Raw genomic sequence first — 22,059 nt, forward strand, 5'->3', positions numbered from 1 at the left:
TTGTAAAGTGATAAACCGGAAACAATTTAATCTCAGCCTTAACAGGGAGACTGTTGTCTTAAGGAGGGCCAGCTCGAGTCTGCCAGATATCAACAAGGAGCAGAGCAGCAAAAACCCGTCTTCTCTGCCTGTGGCCCACCTTCGGGATAGGGAGGCACAGAAACTGAGCCAGCCTTCTGTGGGCCAAGCTTTAAACTTAGCCCTGCAAGGAGTCAGAGGGAGACACTGGACTCTGACTTGTCCAACTCACTGTTTTGAGTCAGCAGAACTGAGTGTCCCAACAAGGTCTCAGCAAGCCATGAGCTCATCAAACCCCCAAAGTCCCCGCGTTAATGTAACGGTCCCACCACGGCTTCCTCCCATGCATTCAAGGAACATTAAGTGGCCAACTCACCCCCAAGACATCCAGTTCTGGTGCCTGTGAGAGCGAGATCAAGGTAACCCTCCCCCCCTTCTGGGTTAGAACTATTTTGAGCAAGCAGCTGGGTGACTATTTCATCAGTTCTTACAAATCTTAGGAGTGTTTACTTTTTTTTACATTACCCTCCTGACTCTGCCTCCTGAATTCCACCTGGGTTAGAACTCTGGTATCTTACAGGGGCATCTCTTACACCCACCCCAGCCGCCCTGGTTGCAGGGAGGCAGAAATCACTACTGGGTGTGTGGTCACTTTACACGCAGTTATGAACTCAAGTTAAGGTCCCAGCCAGACGGCCACCAGGAGGAAGAACGTCCCAGGGCCACCCTACCAAGGCCCAAAAGGCCCAAGCCTCTGCTACTCACTGGGAGAACAAGATATGGCTCAGTCAGGGTTCCAAAGGGGGCCTAAGGGAAGGAATTGTGCAGGACACTCTGCTACAACTCCACTTTTGTCAGGGAATCATTACTGGCAGAATGACCCAAAAGGTCTCAGACAGAGAGAGAAAAAGCTTCGGGAGCAAACCCAAGTCTCCTCAGAGCCTTCCTCCCTCCCCTGGTACCTAATGTGATCTCTGAAATTCTGGTTTCTTTCTTTACTGCCTGTTGTTGTCCTCACCCCCACCCCCACGCCCCCATGGATCTTGGTTCCACGCGGGTAGGACGGCCACATAGCAGGCAGTGCCTGGCACTAAGGGCAGCTCAATTATAACTGATGAATTCAATTCAACAAGTGAACCGTATCTGAGGGCCTTTCTTTGTGCCAGGTGCCAGGCACTGGCGGGTGAAGGGATGGGGGGAGGGCATTCTCTCGTTTTAGCCAAGGTGGGCCGAATGAAAGAGCTGGCCACACGGGTGAGAGGAAGTCCAGCGAACGCCAGCAGGGGACAGCTGCTACTCTTCCCCCCACCAGTGCCCCCTAGCCTCCCAGGGCCCTCCCGCCCCACGGACCCTGGCGCCAGCGCTCACCCTCTGCAGCTCGAGCTCGATCTCGCCGGCCTTGAGCATGATGGGTCCCCGCACCGCATACTCCACCGCCTTCACCTGCGGGTTCATGGACTCGAGCGTAAGGATGCGGTCGCGCCGGCTCCGCTCGGGCCGCACCTTGAGCACCGCCGAGGCCTCGGCGGCCGCGCTGCTCTGACCGCGGCCCCAGGGGCCGAGGGTCCGGGGGTAGCAGCCCCGCCGGACCAGCGCCGCCGCCCGCTGCATCGCGCGCCCGCCCAGAGAAACCTTAGGACAAAAAGGGAAAGAGAACAAACACGTCACGCACAGCCCAAGGCGGGCACGCCGGCACCCGTCCCCAAGCCCAGCCAAGGGCTCTTTCAGCGAGCGGTGCCAGCCTGGCTTCTGGGACGGGTGCCCATCCCCCGTCGACTCGGACCCTGCACCTAGCCGCTATAGAGCCAAAGCGCTGCACGACAGGGTTTTGCAAAGTCTGCTCCCAATGCATGCATGCAACGTGCCTGTCGCCACCTGGCCACCCCCTCTTCTAGTCCGGCTAGAGCGCGCGCCTGGAGCTGCTCCTCGGCTCGGACGCCGCAGCTGCATCCCAGCTCCCGCAACACACGGCCGCTGCGCTCGCACACCCACAGCCGGCGAGTCCGCCCGAGCCTGCCCGCTGCCTCCTGGGCCTTGTAGTTCCCTAGTCTGTTTTCAGAGCAGGTGTGGAGAGGTGGCCGAACTACAAGTCCCATAGTGCCCCGCGCTGGCCTGATCGGGGGCCGGGCAGGAGGCGGGAGCGGTGGTCTGGCTCTGCTGTAGGCTGGGCGGGCTCTTTGTCTGGCAGAGGGGATGCGGTGCCGGGACGGGTCCTGGCGGGGTCTGTCCTCAGCCTTCTGCGAATTTAGAGCTATTTGCAGCTTCTCCCTGGAAGCGCATCCTGCATTCCCCCCTACATCCCTTCCCCCAACACCTGCAAGGGCACAGGCTGAGAGATGGTGCAGTCCTCGCCCCAAGTTTCATCATCCAGGGTCCGACGGTGGCAGTGGCCGCTCTACGGGGGCTGGTAGGAAGCGGGGCTTAGGAGTTTTGCACTTGACTAACACTCTTACCCCTCTCAGCGTCGGTTTCCTTGTCGTCAAAACGGGGATCAGCTCACAGCCTCTAAGGAATGTCGTGAAAATTAAAGGACCAAGCAGCTGGTATATACCAGGTGGTCAGGCTTCCTGACAACTCCATTTGAAACGCTACCACACCTCCGTTACCTCTGTTAATTTCCTTTCTACACCCTTTAACCATGAAAGCTCCAGAAGGCAGGGGCAGCGTTTTTCTTGTTCATCATATTCACAACACCTCTGAGTGTTCGCAGCACATAGTAAGCACCCAGTAAACGTTTGCGGAAGAATGAATGCTCAGCGCATGGTAACTATTATTTTGGCAAAGGTACCTGCAGGAAAAGGCATCCTGGCTTACCCAGAGTGAGTGCAGGGCAAGAGTAGGAATGGAAGACAACTGTTCTGAGACAACAAAATCGACAGAGAGGATGTGGGAGAAGTCACTTCCTGTCTCTGGGCCTCAGATTCTCTATCTGCAAAATAAGTTGGATTAAATGACCTCTGAGGTCCCTCCTGGGCTTGGAAATTGTGTGTCTAGGTGTTTTCAGGCAGATAAACAGTCCAGAGCTCCCTCACCCCAACAAACACACACACATTAGATTCATGAAAGTGGGGGGCAGAAGGAACTTAAAAAACACAGCAGTGTAAGGGAGAAGGTACTAGAAAATCTGGATTTGAATATAGGCGCATATAGCCACTTACCACTTGGCTGACTTTGAACATGTTGCTTAGCCTTTGTAAGCCTAGTTTCCCCATCTGTGAAATGGGGTAACACACCTACCTAGTGGGACTATTGGGAAAGTTCAGTGAGGTAACTGTAAAAGTCAAGAGTTTGGAACCTAGTGCTGTGGATCACTCTTGTTCATCCTTATCAAGGGAATGCCATATACTTTGATTAAATAAATTGATTACCAATGAAGGGGAAAGGGGGATGGGGAGAGCAACAGAAACCAAAGATCGCGCTGAGAATTCCTATGTTAGCAAACTGTCTTGGCCTGCCGAGGTCCCTGGAAAGTTATTCGGGCTTCTCATCAGTGGTTCCACCCCCAGCACCTGTGTCTCCTTCCTAGCCTCTGTCTCAATGGCTAGGTATTCAGTCTCCAGGTAAAAGATTCTCCCCTGGGGAGCTTAGCTTCTCTAAGGACTCCACTGCCTTTAATGTCATATTCTTACCCGCTCTGCCCACTTGGGGGGCCACACACCCACATGCTCCTCTCCACCTCCAAAACACGCGTAACCTTGACCTGCGTATGCTGTAAACACAGTCCCTTCCTGCTGTCTCCACCCCTGATCAGAAGGGACCCTGCGTGGGCTGGGAGGCAGGGCGGGCTTAGGTGAGCACAAATCCATCTGCGCAACTGAGAAAAACAACACCCAGCACATAGCCCATCTACGCCCAGCACATAGCCCATCTATGTGGGCTCCCACGTCACCATTGTAGAAAACTAGTGTCCCAAATACGACCTTTGCCAACCTGTCATGATTGCATGAGAAGAAAGCTCCCTTACTTTCCTGTGAACCACACTTCACAATTTGCAAAGCACTTTCTTGCCTATCACGGAGTTCGAACCTGATAGACATCAATGAAAGAGAAAGGGCAGACATTATCCCTATTTTACAGTTGAAGCTCAGAGAGATTAAGTGACTTGTTACTTAATCTTTTCAGGTGGCACAGGTAAGTGTAGAGCAGGAAGTGTGATTCCTAACCCAGTGCTGCAGCCCAGAGACCAGGCTTGTGTAGCTCTCTGGGTTTGGAAATTGGAGCTGCCCATTGAAATGCACTGAGCCCTTAAAAGGCTTTTGGGTGGTAGTCGTGGTGATGATGATGGTGGTGGTAATAGTGTGAACTCTGCCTTTATTTTGCCTCTAGACCAGGTCAAGGTAGGGCAGGAGGCAGGCTCCTAAATATTAAAGATAAAACCTGATGGAAATAATCATAAATGCCCTCCCTGTGAGCTAGTTGAGAGATCCAAATACACAGCAAGCTCTTGATGACCCACACAGTTGCGAAAGTCATATGTGTGCAAGACATGGTACCAATCTTTATTTCTTTCCTCAGTAAGTTTTTACTGGGCACCTACCAGGTTCCAGGTGCTAGCTGAACTCTGGGTCTATAGTGAGTCTCACAGACCTTCCTTGCCTACACAGAACATACAGTTTCTTAGGGAAGGCAGACATTGATTGCACACACAAACATGATTACAAACTATGATAACTGCTGAGGAGTTTTATGAGCACTTATAGCCCAAAGGTCTGAGCAAAGCTTTCCCAGAGGAAGTGGCCTGAAAGCTGGAGCTGCCCGGCAGCCTGGCTGGATGATGAGGGATAGCAGTACTGGCAGGTGTGGTAGACACGTGTCAAGGGAGAACTTGCCTTTAACCACGGGGTGCGGTCAGCAGACAGCCTTGCACAGCACCTGCACAGAACCGCCTTGTGAGGTCACCGTCACACCCTAGCTGGAGAAGCCTGTGGGACATGCTGGAGGAGTATTTGCTCCAGGCCTTCCCCAGGAGGTTGGCCAAAGCTTTGGCAGGCCTGCATCATGCTTGTTCTTTCTGTGCCTGATCCTGCTTCCTCCCACTTCCTCTTACAGGAGTGGATTCCTAATATCCATCTTGTACCTCACACTCCATCTCAGTGTCAGTGGTGAGGTGGACAGCATCCCAGGCCAGGGATCGCTGAAGGCCGAGAGGTCTGAAGACCTCCAAGAAGGCTAGGGTGACTGCAGGTCAGACAGTGAGGGAGGGGCAGGGCTGAAAGACAGGGGTCAGAGGTGAGCAGTGGTAGGACAGGCAGGCCAGGTCCTGAATGTAAGAATTTTGGTTTTCATCCTAAGAACAATTAGAAGCCCCTGGAAGGCCTAAAAAATTAGGGAGTGACATGATCATATTTATGTTTAAAATTCTGCTGTATGGAGGGTGAACTTTAGGGGGGCAATAGAGGGTGCAGGAGGATGAACCGTGGCACAAATAAGGTCCAGGGTTGGCCTGGACTAGGGTGTGGGGTGATGGGAAATGGACAGGCTCTTCTGCATCCCTAGAACCTGGAATGATACCTGGCACACAGAGGTTCTCAGCAAATTTTTGTTGAATGAATGAGGAAGTCAATTCTACAAGGTCCATGCTCTCAAGGTGTTTGCAGTCCAACAGGAGATGGGCAGCACGTGAGTGCTGAATAGAGACATTTCACAAAAGCAGTATTTGCAGTTCAGTATTGCATTGATAACATTTCAAAACAGATGCAGACACGTTATGGTCTTAGCAGCTGACTCAACAAAATCCAGGTATTGGAGAACAGGGAGAGGGAAGAGTAGAGGAGCGAAAGAGAAAGAACAGTTGTATAAGCTTCAGAAGCAAATACAACCTCCTTTATTCAGAGTGTGTCTGTTGTTCCACATTCCTTGATTTCGTGCTCCCTGGTCTTGCCGGGATATGAGGACTCTTTGACTTTACTTCTTCCACGGAGGACATTTGGGAAAGATTTCAGAAACAGTCTAAGGGACTAATATAAAGAGAATCCTTAGCAGCAAACTCAATGACCTCAGCTATTCAGTGCCCAAAGCAGACAAAATATTAAGCAATGGCTCAAATCAATACTTCCAACTGGTTTACCCTCTGAGTTTTCCCAGATATTTTCTTCATGAAGCCACAGAATCTTTCACCTAGAGAAGATTGCAAAATAGTTTTGGGACTTAGGAACTTAAGAGAAAAAAATATTTATGCAATACCATAAGCCCTTGTCGTTTGTTGTTCTCATTTACTCCTTTAGTTTTTGGAGTTTTGGATTCTAATTTTTTTAATTTTTAAATTTTTATAATAATTATTATTTTTTTTGTGGGGAAGGAAAATGCAGCATTTATTGTAAAGGCGCCAATACAAGGAGGATGGGTGACTAGTGCTTTAAAAACCCTGAACTCCTGGATTCTAGTTCTTAAAGAAAGGGAATCTGTTTCCTATTTTATGCCTGGGGAAACAGGCACAGATTATCTGTGATTTAGGTTTAGCATCAGGGTGGCCTGGCCCAAAGCTTTCTTTATTATTAATAATATTATTAAAATTATAGCTAGTAGTTATTAAGCATTTTTAATGTGTCAGATACTGTGCTTAGCGCTTTACTGCATCATTTCATACAAGCCTCAGGGCAACCCTAACATATTTACTACTATGATCCCTATTACACAAATAGTAAAACTGATGTTCAGAGAGATTGGGCTGCTTATCAAGATCACATAGCTAATAAGTGGCAGAGCTGAGACCTGAACTTAGGATCTCAAAGGTTAAAGGCTCAGTCCCATAAGACTGCCCCCACTTGTGACACTAGCCACAAATGGAGTCCCCAAGCTACCTGCCCTTGTGCCCAGACAACTACAAACTCAAGGGATCCTACAACCCCTTGCTCAGATTCAGTAATTCTCTAGGATGACTCACAGAACTAAGGGAAGTTCTATACTTATTATAACAATTTTATTATAAAGGATATAACTCAGGAGCAGCCAAATGGAAGAGATGAGTAGGGCAGGTATGGGGAGGGGAGCAGTGGCACGAGAAGTGGAGGAGGGCATACCATCCTCCCAGCACATGGATGTGTTTGTTACCTTACCAAACTTGAGTCCACTTGCTGATGCACCTCAAAGCCAATCTACTGACACCAGGTTGTGGGAAGGAAAGTACAGCGTTTACTGTAGGGCATCACAGCAAAGGAGTGGGGAGACAAGCCTCAGACCTATTCCTACTTGGTCTTTGAGTTCGGGGTTTTTTTAAAGGGGAAGAAAAAAGAGGCTGGTCAAAACTACAATGAGATATCATCTCACACCAGTCAGAATGGCCATCATCAAAAAATCTAGAAACAATAAATGCTGGAGAGGGTGTGGAGAAAAGGGAACACTCTTGCACTGTTGGTGGGAATGTAAATTGATACAGCCACTATGGAGAACAGTATGGAGGTTCCTTAAAAAACTACAAATAGAACTACCATACGATCCAGCAATCCCACTACTGGGCATATACCATAGGTCAAAAAGAGTCATGTACCAAAATGTTCATTGCAGCTCTATTTACAATAGCCAGGACATGGAAGCAACCTAAATGTCCATCGACAGATGAATGGATAAAGAAGATGTGGCACATATATACAATGGAATATTACTCAGCCATAAAAAGAAATGAAATGGAGGTATTTGTAATGAGGTGGATGGAGTTAGAGTCTGTCATACAGAGTGAAGTAAGTCAGAAAGAGAAAAACAAATACAGTATGCTAACACATATATACGGAATCTAAGGGAAAAAAAAAAAAAAGGCCATGAAGAACCTAGTGGCAAGACGGGAATAAAGACACAGACCTACTAGAGAATGGACTTGAGGATATGGGAAGGGGGTGGGGTGAGATGTGACAGGGTAAGAGAGTGTCATGGACATATATACACTACCAAATGTAAAATAGATAACTAGTGGGAAGCAGCTGCATAGCACAGGGAGATCAGCTCGGTGCTTTGTGACCACCTAGAGGGGTGGGATGGGGAGGGTGGGAGGGAGGGAGATGCAAGAAGGAAGAGAAATGGGAACATATTGTATATGTATAACTGATTCACTTTGTTATAAAGCAGAAGCTAACACACTATTGTAAGGCAATTATACTTCAATAAAGATGTTTAAAAAAAAAAAAGAGGCTGGGATTAATCATCGTCTTGTGACATTTCTTGATCATAGTTTTGGGAGTCAGGATGTCTCTGGTCAGGTGGTCCATGGCCTGGGGGGGTGCTCATCCTGCCCTGGAGAAACAACCTGAGTTTGTCGTTAATGATGAGATCTACAATCGATTTTAGTACATTAACAATGTTATCTTAATGATGTTACCTACAACAGCAATTTTAGTCATCTGACTCTGGTTGATTAGTGTTCAGTTAGCACAGAATTGAGGTCAGAGGGAAGAAAAGGAATAATGTTTTGGATAGAGAGATTAATCATAAACTCGGTAAGGGATCTCGGTTTTAGGGGGACTTGGTTTCACGTTCACCAACCCATGAGCTCCCCAAGGCTCCCTGTTCAAGAGTTTTTAATCAAGGTTTCATTACATAGGCATGATTGATTACATCATTGACCACTGGTGATTGAACTTAACCTCTAGACTCACTCACCTCTCTGGAGTTTGGGAGGTGGGGCTGATATTTCCAACCCTCTAATCAAGTGCATGGCCAACTCCTCTCTTGAAAATATCCAAGGGCTCACTTTGAGCCACCCTGTTAGTGGAAAACCTCTGATTCCCAATTCTCCCATATACACAGCAGCTTTTAAATGTTTTAATTTCCCTAAGTGTCTCACCCTGCTTTTTAAAGGGATCTAGGTGGTATATTGTATTCCTCCATCAGTAATCTTCTGCCCCAGGCATATGTGGGTCTGCATTCCCCCTGTGGCTTTCATGAGCCACGCCCACTGCTGCCCACAGGTTTTCCCAGCCTGAGATCTGAGCTGTGCCACGTTTGGCCATCTGAGCTCCAAGTTAGGCGACACAGGGACCAATCAGACAGCTCCCACACAGGTTAAAATGTTGAAAATTAGGTCCACGCTGCCTTCTCTGGTTCCCGGAGGAAAACTGGGGACTGGCTCGCCACTTCCCCTAAACCGCTGTGTGCCACGCTGAGGAGAATGTGGGGGCAGGGGCAAGTAAAAACACCATAAAACGTCTTGCATTTTGAATGTGGCTTTTACTTAAATTGGGCATTTGCTTGGTTGCTATACGTCTTTGACTGATTTGCAGAGCTCCTATGAAGTTAGTTTAGCCAGTCTCTAGTTGTTGATTTCATGTTTCCGTGGGGGAGCATTCCAAGGGCCTAGCGCTTCCTAGTCCACCATCTTGCTGGGGTCACTCTAAGCACCTTTTTAATAATATGTGACCATAGTAAATTCCCTGTGGTCTCCACCAGGTAGGTAACAGGGGAAGTGGGACAAGCCAGGGCCTGGTAAAAACACCAGGAAGCTGATGTCTTTATTTCCTCCATGCTGAATGCCACATTGGCTCCATGAGGATAGGGGCCAGTGGGGGCTGTGACTGCTGCCCACACCATCAGCCAATTGAGATCTGAGACGAAGTGTGTGGATGAAAAATATTGCCTGCCAGATCAGTAAGCAAAGGATGTTGCAGCCATCAAGCCGGCAGCCACTGCAGCCAACCCTCACCGTGCACCCTGAGGGGACTCAGGACAGAGAAAACAGGATACTGGCCCTAGATAGTTAAGATGCACATCAAAGGAATGATTTCAATGAGCCCAGACTCTCGCATCTTCCCAAACATAGAAAATCATTAAATTCATTAACTTGAGATGTCTGGTTTTCTTTAATTAACAGTAATCTTTTGGGACTTCCCTGGTGGTCCAGTGCATAAGACTCCGAGCTCCTAATGCAGGGGGCCCAGGTTCGATCCCTGGTCAAGGAACTAGATCCCGCGTGCGTGCCACAACTAAGAAGTCCGCATGCCACACAACTGAGTCCACTTGCTGCAACTAAGAAGCCTGCATGCTGCAACTAAGAGTCCACATGCCACAACTAAGAAGTCCGCATGCCGCAACTAAGAAGCCCACATGCTGCAACTAAGACCTGGCACAGCCGAAATAAATAAATTTAAAAAATAAAAAGGGACTTCCCTGGTGGCTCAATGGTTAAGAATCCACCTGCCAATGCAGGGGACATGGGTTTGAGCCTTGGTCTGAGAAGATCCCACATGCCACGGAGCAACTAAGCCCGTGTGCCACAACTACTGAGCCCACGCTCTAGAGCCCATGAGCCACAGCTACCGAAGCCCCCATGCCTAGAGCCCATGTTCTGCAACAAAGACAAGCCACCACAATGAGAAGCCCTCGCACCACAATGAGAAGCCCTCGCACCGCAATGAAGAGTAGACCCCGCTCACCGCAGCTAGAGAAAAGCTCATGCACAGCAACAAAGACCTAAAGCAGCCAAAAACAAATAAATAAAATAAATAAAATTTTAAAACCCAGTAATTTTCTAATGCTCCAACCACCTGATTTTTGTTGCAAAAACTCCTATATATCCTGGCTCCTCCCTTACTTCTTCAGAGCAGTCCCTCAGAGCTATCTGAGAGTCTGTCTTTCGGGCTTAAGTCCTCAGTTTTGTCCCCCAAATAAAACATAATTCTCAACCTTTAGGTTGTGCTTCTTTTTTCAGCTGACAAATGTTTCTCTCACCCTTCCCCCCCCAAAAGTTAACTTCCCACATTGAAAGTAGTTTTACAGTTTGCTAAGTGCTTTCCCTTTTGTCCTCTTAATTTTCAGCCACCCTGAGAGGTGGGTGCTATTAGCCTGTCCTACAGATGAGGAAACTGGGAATGGAAGAGCTCGAGATTTCTTCTGGGCCACATGGGTTATCTAATGGCAAAGTCTGAACTTCCCATTGGAAACCTACGTCTGTGCCATGATGTGGTCAGCTGTAATTCTGCCTGTGGCTGAAGTGACATATGCAGTGTGCAGTCACCTTCTCTGCCTCCATGGACAAAGGGCAGGCTGCGTCTTCCTAAAGGTGACAGGGTAAGGGACTGGGGAAGCCAGATTCCAGGATAGGAAAGGAGTTCAGACCTTTTAGGACCATTTCTGATGGATGGTACAGCAGTGATGCAAGTCCCAGATGATGAGGATTGGGCCTGCTGGCCACTGGCACCTTCCCTGTAAGTGCAAAGAAAAGTGTCAGCTTTCAAGCCAGAAGCACCACTCACAAGGAGCAACTGGAAGTGTTTCTTTACTTAGAGGACCAGCACCTTGGCCTTCCAGCTGCAAAGCCCTGGATCTGGGCCTCCAGCTTTTCTTTCTTGCCATAGATTTGGATTAGATGCTTGATTAGACACTTTGGTCACAAGTGCAGAGCTCCCCTTTCTCACTGCCTTGGGACACAGAGGACAGAGGCTCTTGGCTTTTGAAAAGTTTGGGGAGATAGAGGGAAGAAAAATAATATATGTGAGAAAAAAGCAAATCTTACAAAGACTGATAATCATGTGATACTCCGTCTAGAGTGTCCAGGTCCCTACTATAATCAGGGCCTCGCAGAGGACAAGAAAGCCTCCAGCCAATTCCATTATTTAAGCGTCACTTTAATTAACGGGGAAAAAAGGTATAACAATTGTGGTATCCTTTTATTTACTTCTGTATTCAGTAAACTTTCTTATATAAAAATTTTCACACTCACAGAAAAGTAGGACACCCATGTATCACCAACTAGATTCAACAACTGTTAACATTTTCACCATATTTGCTTCATCTGTATATATATAATACACTTCATCAAATTGAAGGTGACATTGACTGTAAGACATTCCATTATTTTATAAAACAAGAAAAATGAGGAAACACTGCCATTTAATTGTTAAGACACCACCAATTTCTAAGATACATTCCAATTTCAGGGATATTAAAAATGTTTAAAAAAAAGTGTGTCTAAAGAGTATATATTACATAATTCCATTAGATGAAGTTCTAGATCAGGTAAAACTAATCTATGGTGAAAGAGATTATCAGAACAGTGGTTCCCTCAATGGGGGCAGGAGAGGGGATTCATTGGGAAGAGCCAGGAGAAAACTTTCTGGGGAAAATATTCTGTATTTTGATAGAGTAATGGCATTTGTCAAAACTCATGTAACTGTACCATACCACTTAAGATCTTTATATAATACATAATGTCTTATAAAACTTAAAGTAACAAAATGTTACTCAGAATCAATTTTGTTTTGCTAGAGCATTTTAAAGTAAATTACAGTAAATTTTTCAACATGCATCTCCAAAAAAATAAGAACATTCTACTACATAACTACAATACCATTATATCATACATAAAATTTAACAATAGTTCCCTGATATCATTCTTAGTCTATATTCAAATCTCTCTAAGTGTAATTGTCTATTTTATTTTATTTTTGCTGCTTTTAAACTTATTATAAAATAAAACACATTTACAGAAAACTATACCAAACATACATATAGATTAGTGAATTATTGTAAGGTGAATACTCTTAAAACCACCACTCAGGAAAAGAGATAAAACTTTGCCAGCCATCTCAGAAGCCATCCATATGCCTCATCTCAATCACAAACACTCCTTTTTCAAAGTGACCACAAATCTAAGCAAGATTCCCTGAGGGACTTCCCTGGTGGTCTAGTGGTAAAGAATCTGCCTTAAATGCTGGAAACGCGGGTGTGATCCCTGGTCAGAGAACTAAGATCCCACATGCCACGGGGCAACTAAGCCTGCGCACCACAACTACTGAACTCACGCGCCTCAGCTAGAGCCCGCATGCCGCAAACACTGCAAACTACAGAGCCCACATGCTCTGGAGCCCGCGCCACAACTAGAGAGAGAAAACCTGCGTGCCACAACTAGAGAGAAGCCAGTGCACTGCAACTAGACAGAAACCCAAGCAGACCGTGCACTGTAATGAAAAGATCCCGCATGCCTCAACGAAGATCCCAGCTGCAGCAACTAAGGCCTGACTCAGCCAAAAATAAATAAAATAATAAATAAATCTTAAAAAAAAAAAAAAGATTCCCTGAGTTTTTGCATGTTGGTAATGTGTTGTTTCTGTGCCCTTTTACCCTGTTGGATACTCAGTTCAGTTGGATACAAAACCCTTGGCTCATATTTTCTTTCCTTGATTATCTTATATATGACTCTATTTTCCTCCAGCATAAAGCATTGCTGTTGAAAGGTTAATGAAAATCTAATTTTCTTTCCATCATAATTCACTTGGCCTTTATGCCTTGATGCAAAAAAGGGCCAATTTAATTATTTTCCTTTAAAGTCTAGAGTATTTCTTGGTGTTGGTCATTCTGGGTCAATATTTTCAGGTGTAGGTGAAAATTGTTTTTGGCTGTGTTGGGTTTTCATTGCTGCACGTGGGCTTTCTCTTGTTGCAGTGAGCAGGGGCTACTCTTTGTTGCAGTGCACGGGCTTCTCATGGCGGTGGCTTCTCTTGTTGTGGAACATGGGCTCTAGGCGCACAGGCTTCAGTAGTTGTAGCTCACGGGCTCTAGAGCACAGGCTCAGTAGTTGTGGCACACAGGCCTAGTTGCTCTGCAGCATGTGGGATCTTCCCGGACCAGGGCTTGAACCCGTGTCCCCTGCATTGGTGGGCGGATTCTTAATCACTGCGCCACCAGGAAAGCCCCTCAAATCTTATTTCAAGAAAGTTTTCTTGAATTATAATTTTTAGTACTTGTCCTATTGTTCCCTTGGTTTGATTTTCTTTCAGTTACTCCTATTATAATATGTTGGATCTTATTTACATGGCTTCAGTATTTGTCACTTTCTCTTGAATCCTTTACCTTTCTTCATTCTTTTTAATTTTAAAACTTTTTTCACCTTCTATTTCTCATAAGGCAATATCTATAATCTGTATTCACTCTTGTTTTCTTTTTGATTTAGTTTCATTCCTGAAATAACTTTTATTTATTCCTAATTTTTCCCGAGATTTATCACTTAATTGCCATAATTTTCTAGTTCTGATTTATGTTAATCTTTGATATCTTGTATCTTTTGAAATCAGAGATGCCTTGTACTCATCCGATATTGGAGCAGGCAAAACCCCTGTCACTTCAACCGCTTTGCTCAAATCAGCCCACTCTGCCTTCCTATGAATACCCTTTTGCTGGCCCATCAGATACCCTGGTTTCCTCCCTCTGGTTTCTCCTGCATAAATGTGAATATCCTGCAGATCTTATAGTGTTGGTAGCGGTTGTCCTCCCTTTCCTGTATTTTGGACTTTTGGCAGGAACACCTTATCACCTGGCTTTGTTGTAGATGTTGTCCATAGTTTTTGGTTTTACTATCTAGTTGCTCTGTCTGCTTCTCTTTTCTTTCCTTTTCTTTTCTTTTCTTTTCTTTTCTTTTCTTTTCTTTTCTTTCTTTTCTTTTCTTTTCTTTTCTTTTCTTTTCATGGAGAGAAGATCAGGGAGATTAAAAAACTATGCTACTGCTTTGTCTTTCCAGTATTGTTAGGGAGGAAAAAAGAGCCAGGAGGGCTCAGGAAGCAAATTATTGTATTTGCTCCCATGGCCAGACCAGGACCAAGTATTGTGTACCTGAATCACAGATGTTAATAGGAGAAGGTGTTTCCCAAAAAGCAAGCTATCACATTTTAAAATTCTATACCAAAGAAGGAGAAACACAACAGATGTTCACTATGGTGATTCATATAATGTTTCACTTGACAGGTTCTATTATTTTTAAAAAAAAGTAAACATTCATCGAAGATAATGCAATTACATGACTTGTCCTTTAACCCTATCTATTTTAAAGTTAATTTTTATTTATTAACAAATAATTTACAAATACATTCCTTTATAAGATATCAACACATACATAAGGCTAAAGTCCTCTTTGGACACTCCTCACCAACCCAGGTTCCCTGGCTATTTTTTGACGCCTGGCTGACTTTGCCCCTTCTTCAACAGACTTCTGGTCCATGACCCTCTGCCTTGCTGAAAGAGCATTTAAAGTCATTTTAACATTAACCAGAGTTAAATGTAATTAGGAAAGTGAATCCATTCACAGCCATTTTGGAGGATTATCTGAGCTGCTGTCGTCCTCTATTTGTACAAAAATGTAAAACTCGAGAACAGTTGAGAATTTTAGGAACTTGGCCCTTTCTCTGTTCTTTAGCATGGTGAGAAACTTGAGGCATGATTCATCTCTGATCAGCAAGCCTACTGTTCTATCATAGCATTGGTAACTAATGGGCTTTTTGGCCCAGTCTTCACAAGGATTATTGAGGTTGTTTTGATTAAGGTGCATTCTGATTCAAGTTGCAGAAAACCCTACTCATATTGGCTTTTAAAAAGGGATGTATTGACTCATGGAACCAAAGAGCGTGGAGGTCCTTGGCACTTCAGGAGTCACTGGATTCAGAGCGCAAATCAGGTCGTGGCAATATGCCTGACCCAACTCCAGGGGGCCTCGTTATATTGTGTGGCATGAGCCCAACACTATGTACTCTTGGCAATGCCCTTGGAGTCCTATGCTGTGGGTCCCTCTTTTTGTTCTGTTTTCTTGGTTTGTTGACTCCCCCTCGCTGGCCTCCCTTCAAAGCAGTAAAAGTGCTGTAGTAGCGCCTCTTCCCCACCTCCTCCCATCCACCAAAACCAGGAGGGAACGGAGGACTTCTTTCTCCCAGAAGCCCCAGGAAAAGTCTGATCATGACTCACTGGCTCTGATTGGGTCACAGGCCCAGCTCGGAGCCAATCACTGAGGCAGGGAAAATGGATGATTGGCTCATGCCTGGTCAAGGTTAGCAGCTTCTTCCAAATCCCTTGAATGAAGAGGGAAGGAGGAGGGAATCAGGCATGGTTAGCAGAGTGGGGCTGTGACAAGGGATAGCTCAGCCCAGCTTAGGTGGCACCCCTCATATGAGGCATCATAGTGGTTGAGAATGTGGGCTGTGGAGCCAAATGGCTTTGGTTCTAATATTGGCTTTACCATTTAAGGGCTGTATGACCTTGGGCAAGTTAACAAACCTCTGGCCTCAGCTTTCTCATCTGAAAAGTGGAGGATGATAGCACGTCCCCCATAAGATTGTTGTGACATCAAATTAATTAAATATGCATATAACACTTAAAACAGTGACTGGCTTGGGACAAGATCTAGAGAAGACTTTGCTATTATTGAGAGAGATTTAATGTTCTGGAGGGGAGAATAAGGAAAATGCTCTGTACTGTAAGTATTGAATAAAGAAGACAGGTTTCCTTTGGCCTAAGGCTGTGAGATACAGGGACTGGAAGAGACCCCTTTCAAAAGCTCACCCATCTTAGTTTGGAATGAAGAGCTTCTAGGTTCAATGCATTTGCATACTTGGGGGTGGTTCACACAGAGGAGATCTGGGGATGAGGGCATAACTGCTGATTGCCATGAGGGACAACTCATTGTGAGAGTTGATTCACAAACATTGTTCTAGAACTTTAGACTCTGAATCATGATTTTGCTGCCAGCCTGGGGAGCAGCAACTGCTTCAATTTGAGACAAAACACACTGATTTTATTTATAACTCTCCTCTCCACTTAACACAGCTGTTCCACAAATGACTCAGGTTGCAACTGTAAGCAGATAGGGGGTCCCTGGAGAAAGAGAACCAGGCATGGCTTTCTTGACATAAGGGAAGCCATTTTTGGCCTAAGCCATTTTGTGATTTAATCCTGACCACAATGCTTGCCCTTGAACAGGTCTCAGTAATTAATGATCTTAAAGGAACAAAAGAATGCAAATCTTGTTATCTGGCAAGAGAAGTAACAATAGCAAAGATAATATATCAGTTGCAAAGACTCCCAGTTCTGTTTCAATGGTAAAGATTAACCTGAGGTGCTCAACCACCAGATCAAGTGGAACCTGAGGGATGATGATGTTGACCTTTTCTGACCCTCGTGACTTCCGTCAACTAAAGCTTGGACTCTGTCAGCCGCCCAAGCGCCTTCATGAATATGCATGTATGCTTAGCTTAAAACTTCCCCAATTTTGCTGATTCCTGGCGTTCTCCTTACTTGCTGCAAGTAATAAATAGTAAATCCTTCCTTCTCCCGATCTTTGGCTTTGTTGTGTCTTTTGGCTCGACACCCACCAGTTTTCAAGTAACACAACTTGAGGGGAAATTGGGGATTGTGACTGAACTTTCTTTATAATGAAGTGGAAAGTGCCATTTTGAATAGCACTTCCTTCATGAATCCCAGGTCTCAAACACGGCAGTTAAGAGAAGCCTGAGAAACAAAAGAGGCTTGTGTTCCAGGGCTTCTTTTCAAGCCCCCAAATGTTGAGTTCTCTGTGCCTGTGTCTTGGCCTGGTACGTGATTCCCCCCACCAGCCTCCTCCCACCCCTTTCTCAGCACAATCTCAGATCCTGGCAGCAAGTGGCATGTGAAACTGGGCACATTTTTATGCCACGCAGATAGGGTTATATAAATCTCATTTTACAGTAATGTCTTTTGCCTTTTATTTCTTTTGTATAACTTTAGGGGTCTGCTGGATTCTTTTTTTTTTTAATTAATTAATTTATTTATTTTTGGCTGTGTTGGATCTTCGTTTCTGTGCAAGGGCTTTCTCTAGTTGTGGCAAGCGGGGGCCACTCTTCATCGCGGTGCGCGGGCCTCTCACTATTGCGGCCTCTCTTGTTGCGGAGCACAGGCTCCAGACGCGCAGGCTCAGTAGTTGTGGCTCACGGGCCTAGTTGCTCCGCGGCATGTGGGGTCTTCCCAAACCAGGGCTCGAACCCGTGTCCCCTGCATTGGCAGGCGGATTCTCAGCCACTGCACCACCAGGGAAGCCCTCTGCTTGGATTCTTAATGGGCCATATCACAGGTTGGCTTTGTTTTCTGTTTTAAGCAAAACATATTGATTCCAATGACTTTCATCCAGGCACTCACACATTTATTGAGGGCCTACTATGTGGCAGTTAACCTGCCAGGTGCTACTATAATCAGAGGGCTTCCCCACATCCTTTTAGGCTAGTTTTTTGCCCGCAAAATTTTTTTGGATGCCGTCCCCTTTTATTTTCTTTTTCAAAATAAGGTATTGGTTTAGTTAAAAGACGTAATTCTTATGTGGTTACCCCCTGTCCTGGAGGGTCAATGCACTGAGACTGAGACTACATCAGGCTATGTCCCATTTCCTTGTTTTCCAATGTGCTTCTGAGGGCATCCTCCTCTCCTTCATCTTGCTGCATATGTCTTCTCATTTTTCTAAAGTTAGGCCAACATCGTGACTCTTAAGGGAAACTTCCTGGACCATTCTGATTTAGATATTCCTCTCCCAGGCTCCCTTGAGTCCACCACTCTTGCAGAAAGCATTGCATTTGGACTGTGAGCATTGCTTTACTTGTCTGTCTCCATCACTAGGATAGAAGCCAGGTGGGGGCCATGTCTGGTTGGACTTACTATACCTGGGGGTCTAATAGATAAGTATAAAATCAATGAATGAGCACATGTTTACTGAGTACCTACTGTGTGCCAGTCACTGTGCGAGGCTCTAGGGGCATCAAAATCTAGAGGAAAGATGTATATCAGATTAATAATCACACATGTCACTACATAATCTTGAACTGATCAGTGCTTTGAAGGAAAAGAACAGGATGTTAGAAGACTGTGTGATAGGAGTCCTTGAATAAGCAGGACTTTTACCTCAGCAGGAATGGAGAGCGAGAGCTGGCAGGAGCCCCTGGGTGTACTGGATGAGTCAATAGATAAGTGAGTGAAATAAGGGGAAAGGGAACTACGTAGCTGCCTGGTCATCATGGGCATCTGCTGACTTGGCTTGTCCTGTGTCCCTTGTTCAGGTGAGAGTACCTTGATTTTTTTCTTGGAAATCTAAGCCTCCCTCATTCTCATCCTGACCTATGCCTCTTTCTAGCAATGGGCACTTGACCTAAGCAAATTGGGTATGTCATCTCCCAGGCCCCCTCCCACGTGATTAGTCTAGGGATCTTGGCAGAACTACGAAGAAAAACATTTATTTCTTTCAGCACTTGGGAGTTTGTGCTCAAGAGAGAAGAGAAGAGATGGATGGAGACAGATGGATTACTGATCATTTTTTTTTTCCAGCACCTGAATCCAGACACGCCTGAAGCTCATGTGGATACAGTTGTGACTAAATTCACATATGTATGGCTCTTAACGCTATTGACTAAACAATTCTTCTATCTTTTTATTGGCTTAAGCTCATTTTCATAGGGCTTCAGTTACTTGCAACTTAAAGTGCCTCTTTGTTTTTTGGCTGTGCCGCGCAGCTTGTGGGATCTTAGTTCCCCGACCAGGGATCGAACCCATGTCCTCTGCATTGGAAGGTGGATTCTTAACCACTGGACCACCAGGGAAGTCCCTATAATGATTTTAACTAATGCCACTCATTTGCTAAATTCAAGGGTGGTAGGGGAGGCCCACTAAAGCAATTGTGGAGGTCATTGAGCAAGGAAGAGTGGCAGCCCAAACACACCAATATTTCCTGCACCAGGGGGGATTCCCCCTAAGCATCTATGTTCTACAGCCTCTTCCCCATAGACCCAGTGGGTCTGTGGGTCTGCATCAGTGTTTGAGTGTCTAGCAACAGAGGTACTGAGGGAGGGCCAATAGAAGGAGATACAAATAGGAACCTTCCCAGGCCTTGACCCAAGGTGCTGGAAAACCACAAGCTGCTGGAAAACCCACAAGCTGCTTCTATGTTGGAGGAATGTGGAACAACCCTGATTTAAGAGTAGAGAGCTGGCAGGCGAACTGGCTTTTGCAGGGCCAGGCAGGCTGGGACTGTCAGTGGCTTCTGTGAGCAGGTGCGCCAGTGGGCATGACTGCCATCTAGTGCCAGATGTCACCTTCTGCAAGTTGTTTACTGGCTGCTTCCAGCTGGCAGGCCTTCTGAGAGCTGAACGGAGTTAGGAGATCATTACCTCTGCCCTCACGTCAGGAAGAACCTTAAAATCAGACTCTTGATATTATCTCTAATTTAGCTTATTATATTACATACAGTCCCACAGCCAAATTGACTGGATGGGAGAAAAGGGCAATCATTCCTCTGTGTAAAATTTGTGTCTCTTTCCAAACCTCTAGGTTACTATGAATTTCATAGATAGATAGATACATAGATAGACAGATAGATAGGTAATTTCTAAAAGAAATAAATTTATTTATTTTTGGCTGCGTTGGGTCTTCACTGCTGCGTGCAGGCTTTCTCTAGTTGCGTCGGGTGGGGGCTACTCTTCGTTGCGGTGCACGGGCTTCTCATTGCAGTGGCTTCTCTTGTTTCGGAGCACAGGGTCTAGGCGTGCGGGCTTCAGCAGTTGTGGCTCATGGGCTCTAGAGAGCACAGCTCAGTAGTTGTGGCGCACGGGCTTAGTTGCTCCGTGGCATGTGGGATCTTCCCAGACCAGGCCTCGAACCTGTGTCCCCTGCATTGGCAGGCGGATTCTTAACCACTGCGCCACCAGGAAAGTCCCTAGATAGGTAATTAAAAAAAAAAAATCCTGGAATGATCACATTTATCATTCAGGGTTCTGGCAGGAAATAGGTAGCACACTTCAAAGGGGTGACTGGGGAGAGTTTAATGGAAAGGGCTACTCAAAAAGGATGGGAAGGGACCCAGGGAAACAATCAAGGACCAGGAAAGCGCTCTAGAGTTAGTGACAGTAGGAAGCAGCTAGCACCCATAGGCCAGATGGAGCAAAAAGCGGGAGAGGACCCAGAAGGACTGTTCCATAGGAGAGAGCCACTTGACAGGTGCTGTGGTCCTAGCTGTGGTTCTTGGTTGGGTTCCTGAGAAGCACACCCTTAGAGAAGGATTCACATGTAAGTGATTTAATAAGGAAGTATGCCCGGACAGATGGGAGGTGGAGGGGAGAAGCAGGGCAGAGAAGGCGAGAAGGCCAGGCAAAGTGTGATCTCTGGCAGAGCCCTGTGAAAGGTAGCTTTACCCTGACCCCTCCAAGGAACTTTGGAGGGCAGGTTATTTCTTACAAGGTCTGCCTGGAAGCAAGAGGCTTGGCATTGAGACTCTTAACCTGCCAGTCATTCATCAGGTGGGCAAGGAGGAGAGGAAGCAGGGGATTATGTAGGTCCTGGACCATCTGAATGTTCAGTTAGGGTGAAGCGCTAACTCCAGCGCACAGCTGAAGGTGCTGGGTGTTAGAAGAGCACACTGAAAATCAGTACAAAGTTATCCAAAGGGATCTGTGTGAAGCAAGAACATCTGCTTCTAGTGGGGAGTAGGCCAGTGAGATGTGATGATTCAGTTAACCCCTGAAGGAGGAAGCCACTGATGGAGTTTGGGGCACAAGAAGTTTATTTAGCAGAGAGGGTAATGTCTGATAAAGGGGGAGCCTCAGAACTCAATCTGCTCTGACTTTCTCAGCCAATCCCATGGGAACTCTGACGCATTAGAAGAGTCATGCATTGGGCAGAAGTGACCAAGCCCTTGCCATGTCCAGGCATTGGCTGGTAGTGGACCAGGAAGGTCATGGATCCTGAAGCTGGTACAGCTGGAGGCTGTCAGCTAAAGGTGCTCCTTCAGCTGAATGGCAAGTTCTTTCAGAAGGGAGATCCAAATGGAGCACCCTTCAGCTGCCACACTTAATCAAATGTAGTGTCTTTGTCGTCTCAGCCACCTCCCCAATACCAGGAAGGAAGAGCTTGCCTGCACGGAGTATAGAAACAAGTGGCCGAGAGAGAAATGTGGTCTTGGTGGCGATCTTGGTGGCTCACTTGACTACGTAGATCCAGCTATGCCTGAAGCCCATCATATGCTTGGCTTTTTTGGTTCTCTGAGCCAATGAACAGTCTTTCTGCTTAAGCCATTTTGAATTTGGGTTTTCCATTTCAGCAAAAGAAAGCTTCTTGATTAATATGATCTCTGAGCTTTACTTTCTGTAACTGTAAAATGTGACAGGGTTTCAGAAGGATGAAGGTCAATAAATGTAAAGCACAGGCACAGAGTAGATGTCCCAAAATAGTATTTAATACTATGAGAGGAAAAAACAAAGGGGGGAAAGCAAGGCATGGGGCACCTCTGGCGGCCCCTCTGTTTCCAGGGCAGGCCAGTGGGGGTACATGTCTTGCACTGTCCAGAGGTAC

The 22,059-nt window shown here is 46.1% G+C and overlaps 1 protein-coding gene across 1 annotated transcript in view; it reads right to left on the reverse strand.

The window, feature by feature from the left end:
* GPT2 (glutamic--pyruvic transaminase 2) overlaps positions 1-2,031 on the reverse strand; it is a 34,226-nt gene extending 32,195 nt beyond the window's left edge. Inside the window, exons 1-2 of the mRNA XM_007167640.2 lie at positions 1,884-2,031; positions 1,387-1,650 (exon numbers count right to left, since the gene is read on the reverse strand). Of these exons, the coding sequence (XP_007167702.2) occupies positions 1,387-1,629 (243 nt within the window). The 5' untranslated portion in view covers positions 1,630-1,650; positions 1,884-2,031. The remainder of the gene's footprint in view (positions 1-1,386; positions 1,651-1,883) is intronic.
* Between the last annotated feature and the right edge of the window lie 20,028 nt (positions 2,032-22,059).

Source organism: Balaenoptera acutorostrata, chromosome 19 (genome assembly GCF_949987535.1).
Source record: "Balaenoptera acutorostrata chromosome 19, mBalAcu1.1, whole genome shotgun sequence".
Classification (NCBI taxonomy): domain Eukaryota; kingdom Metazoa; phylum Chordata; class Mammalia; order Artiodactyla; family Balaenopteridae; genus Balaenoptera; species Balaenoptera acutorostrata.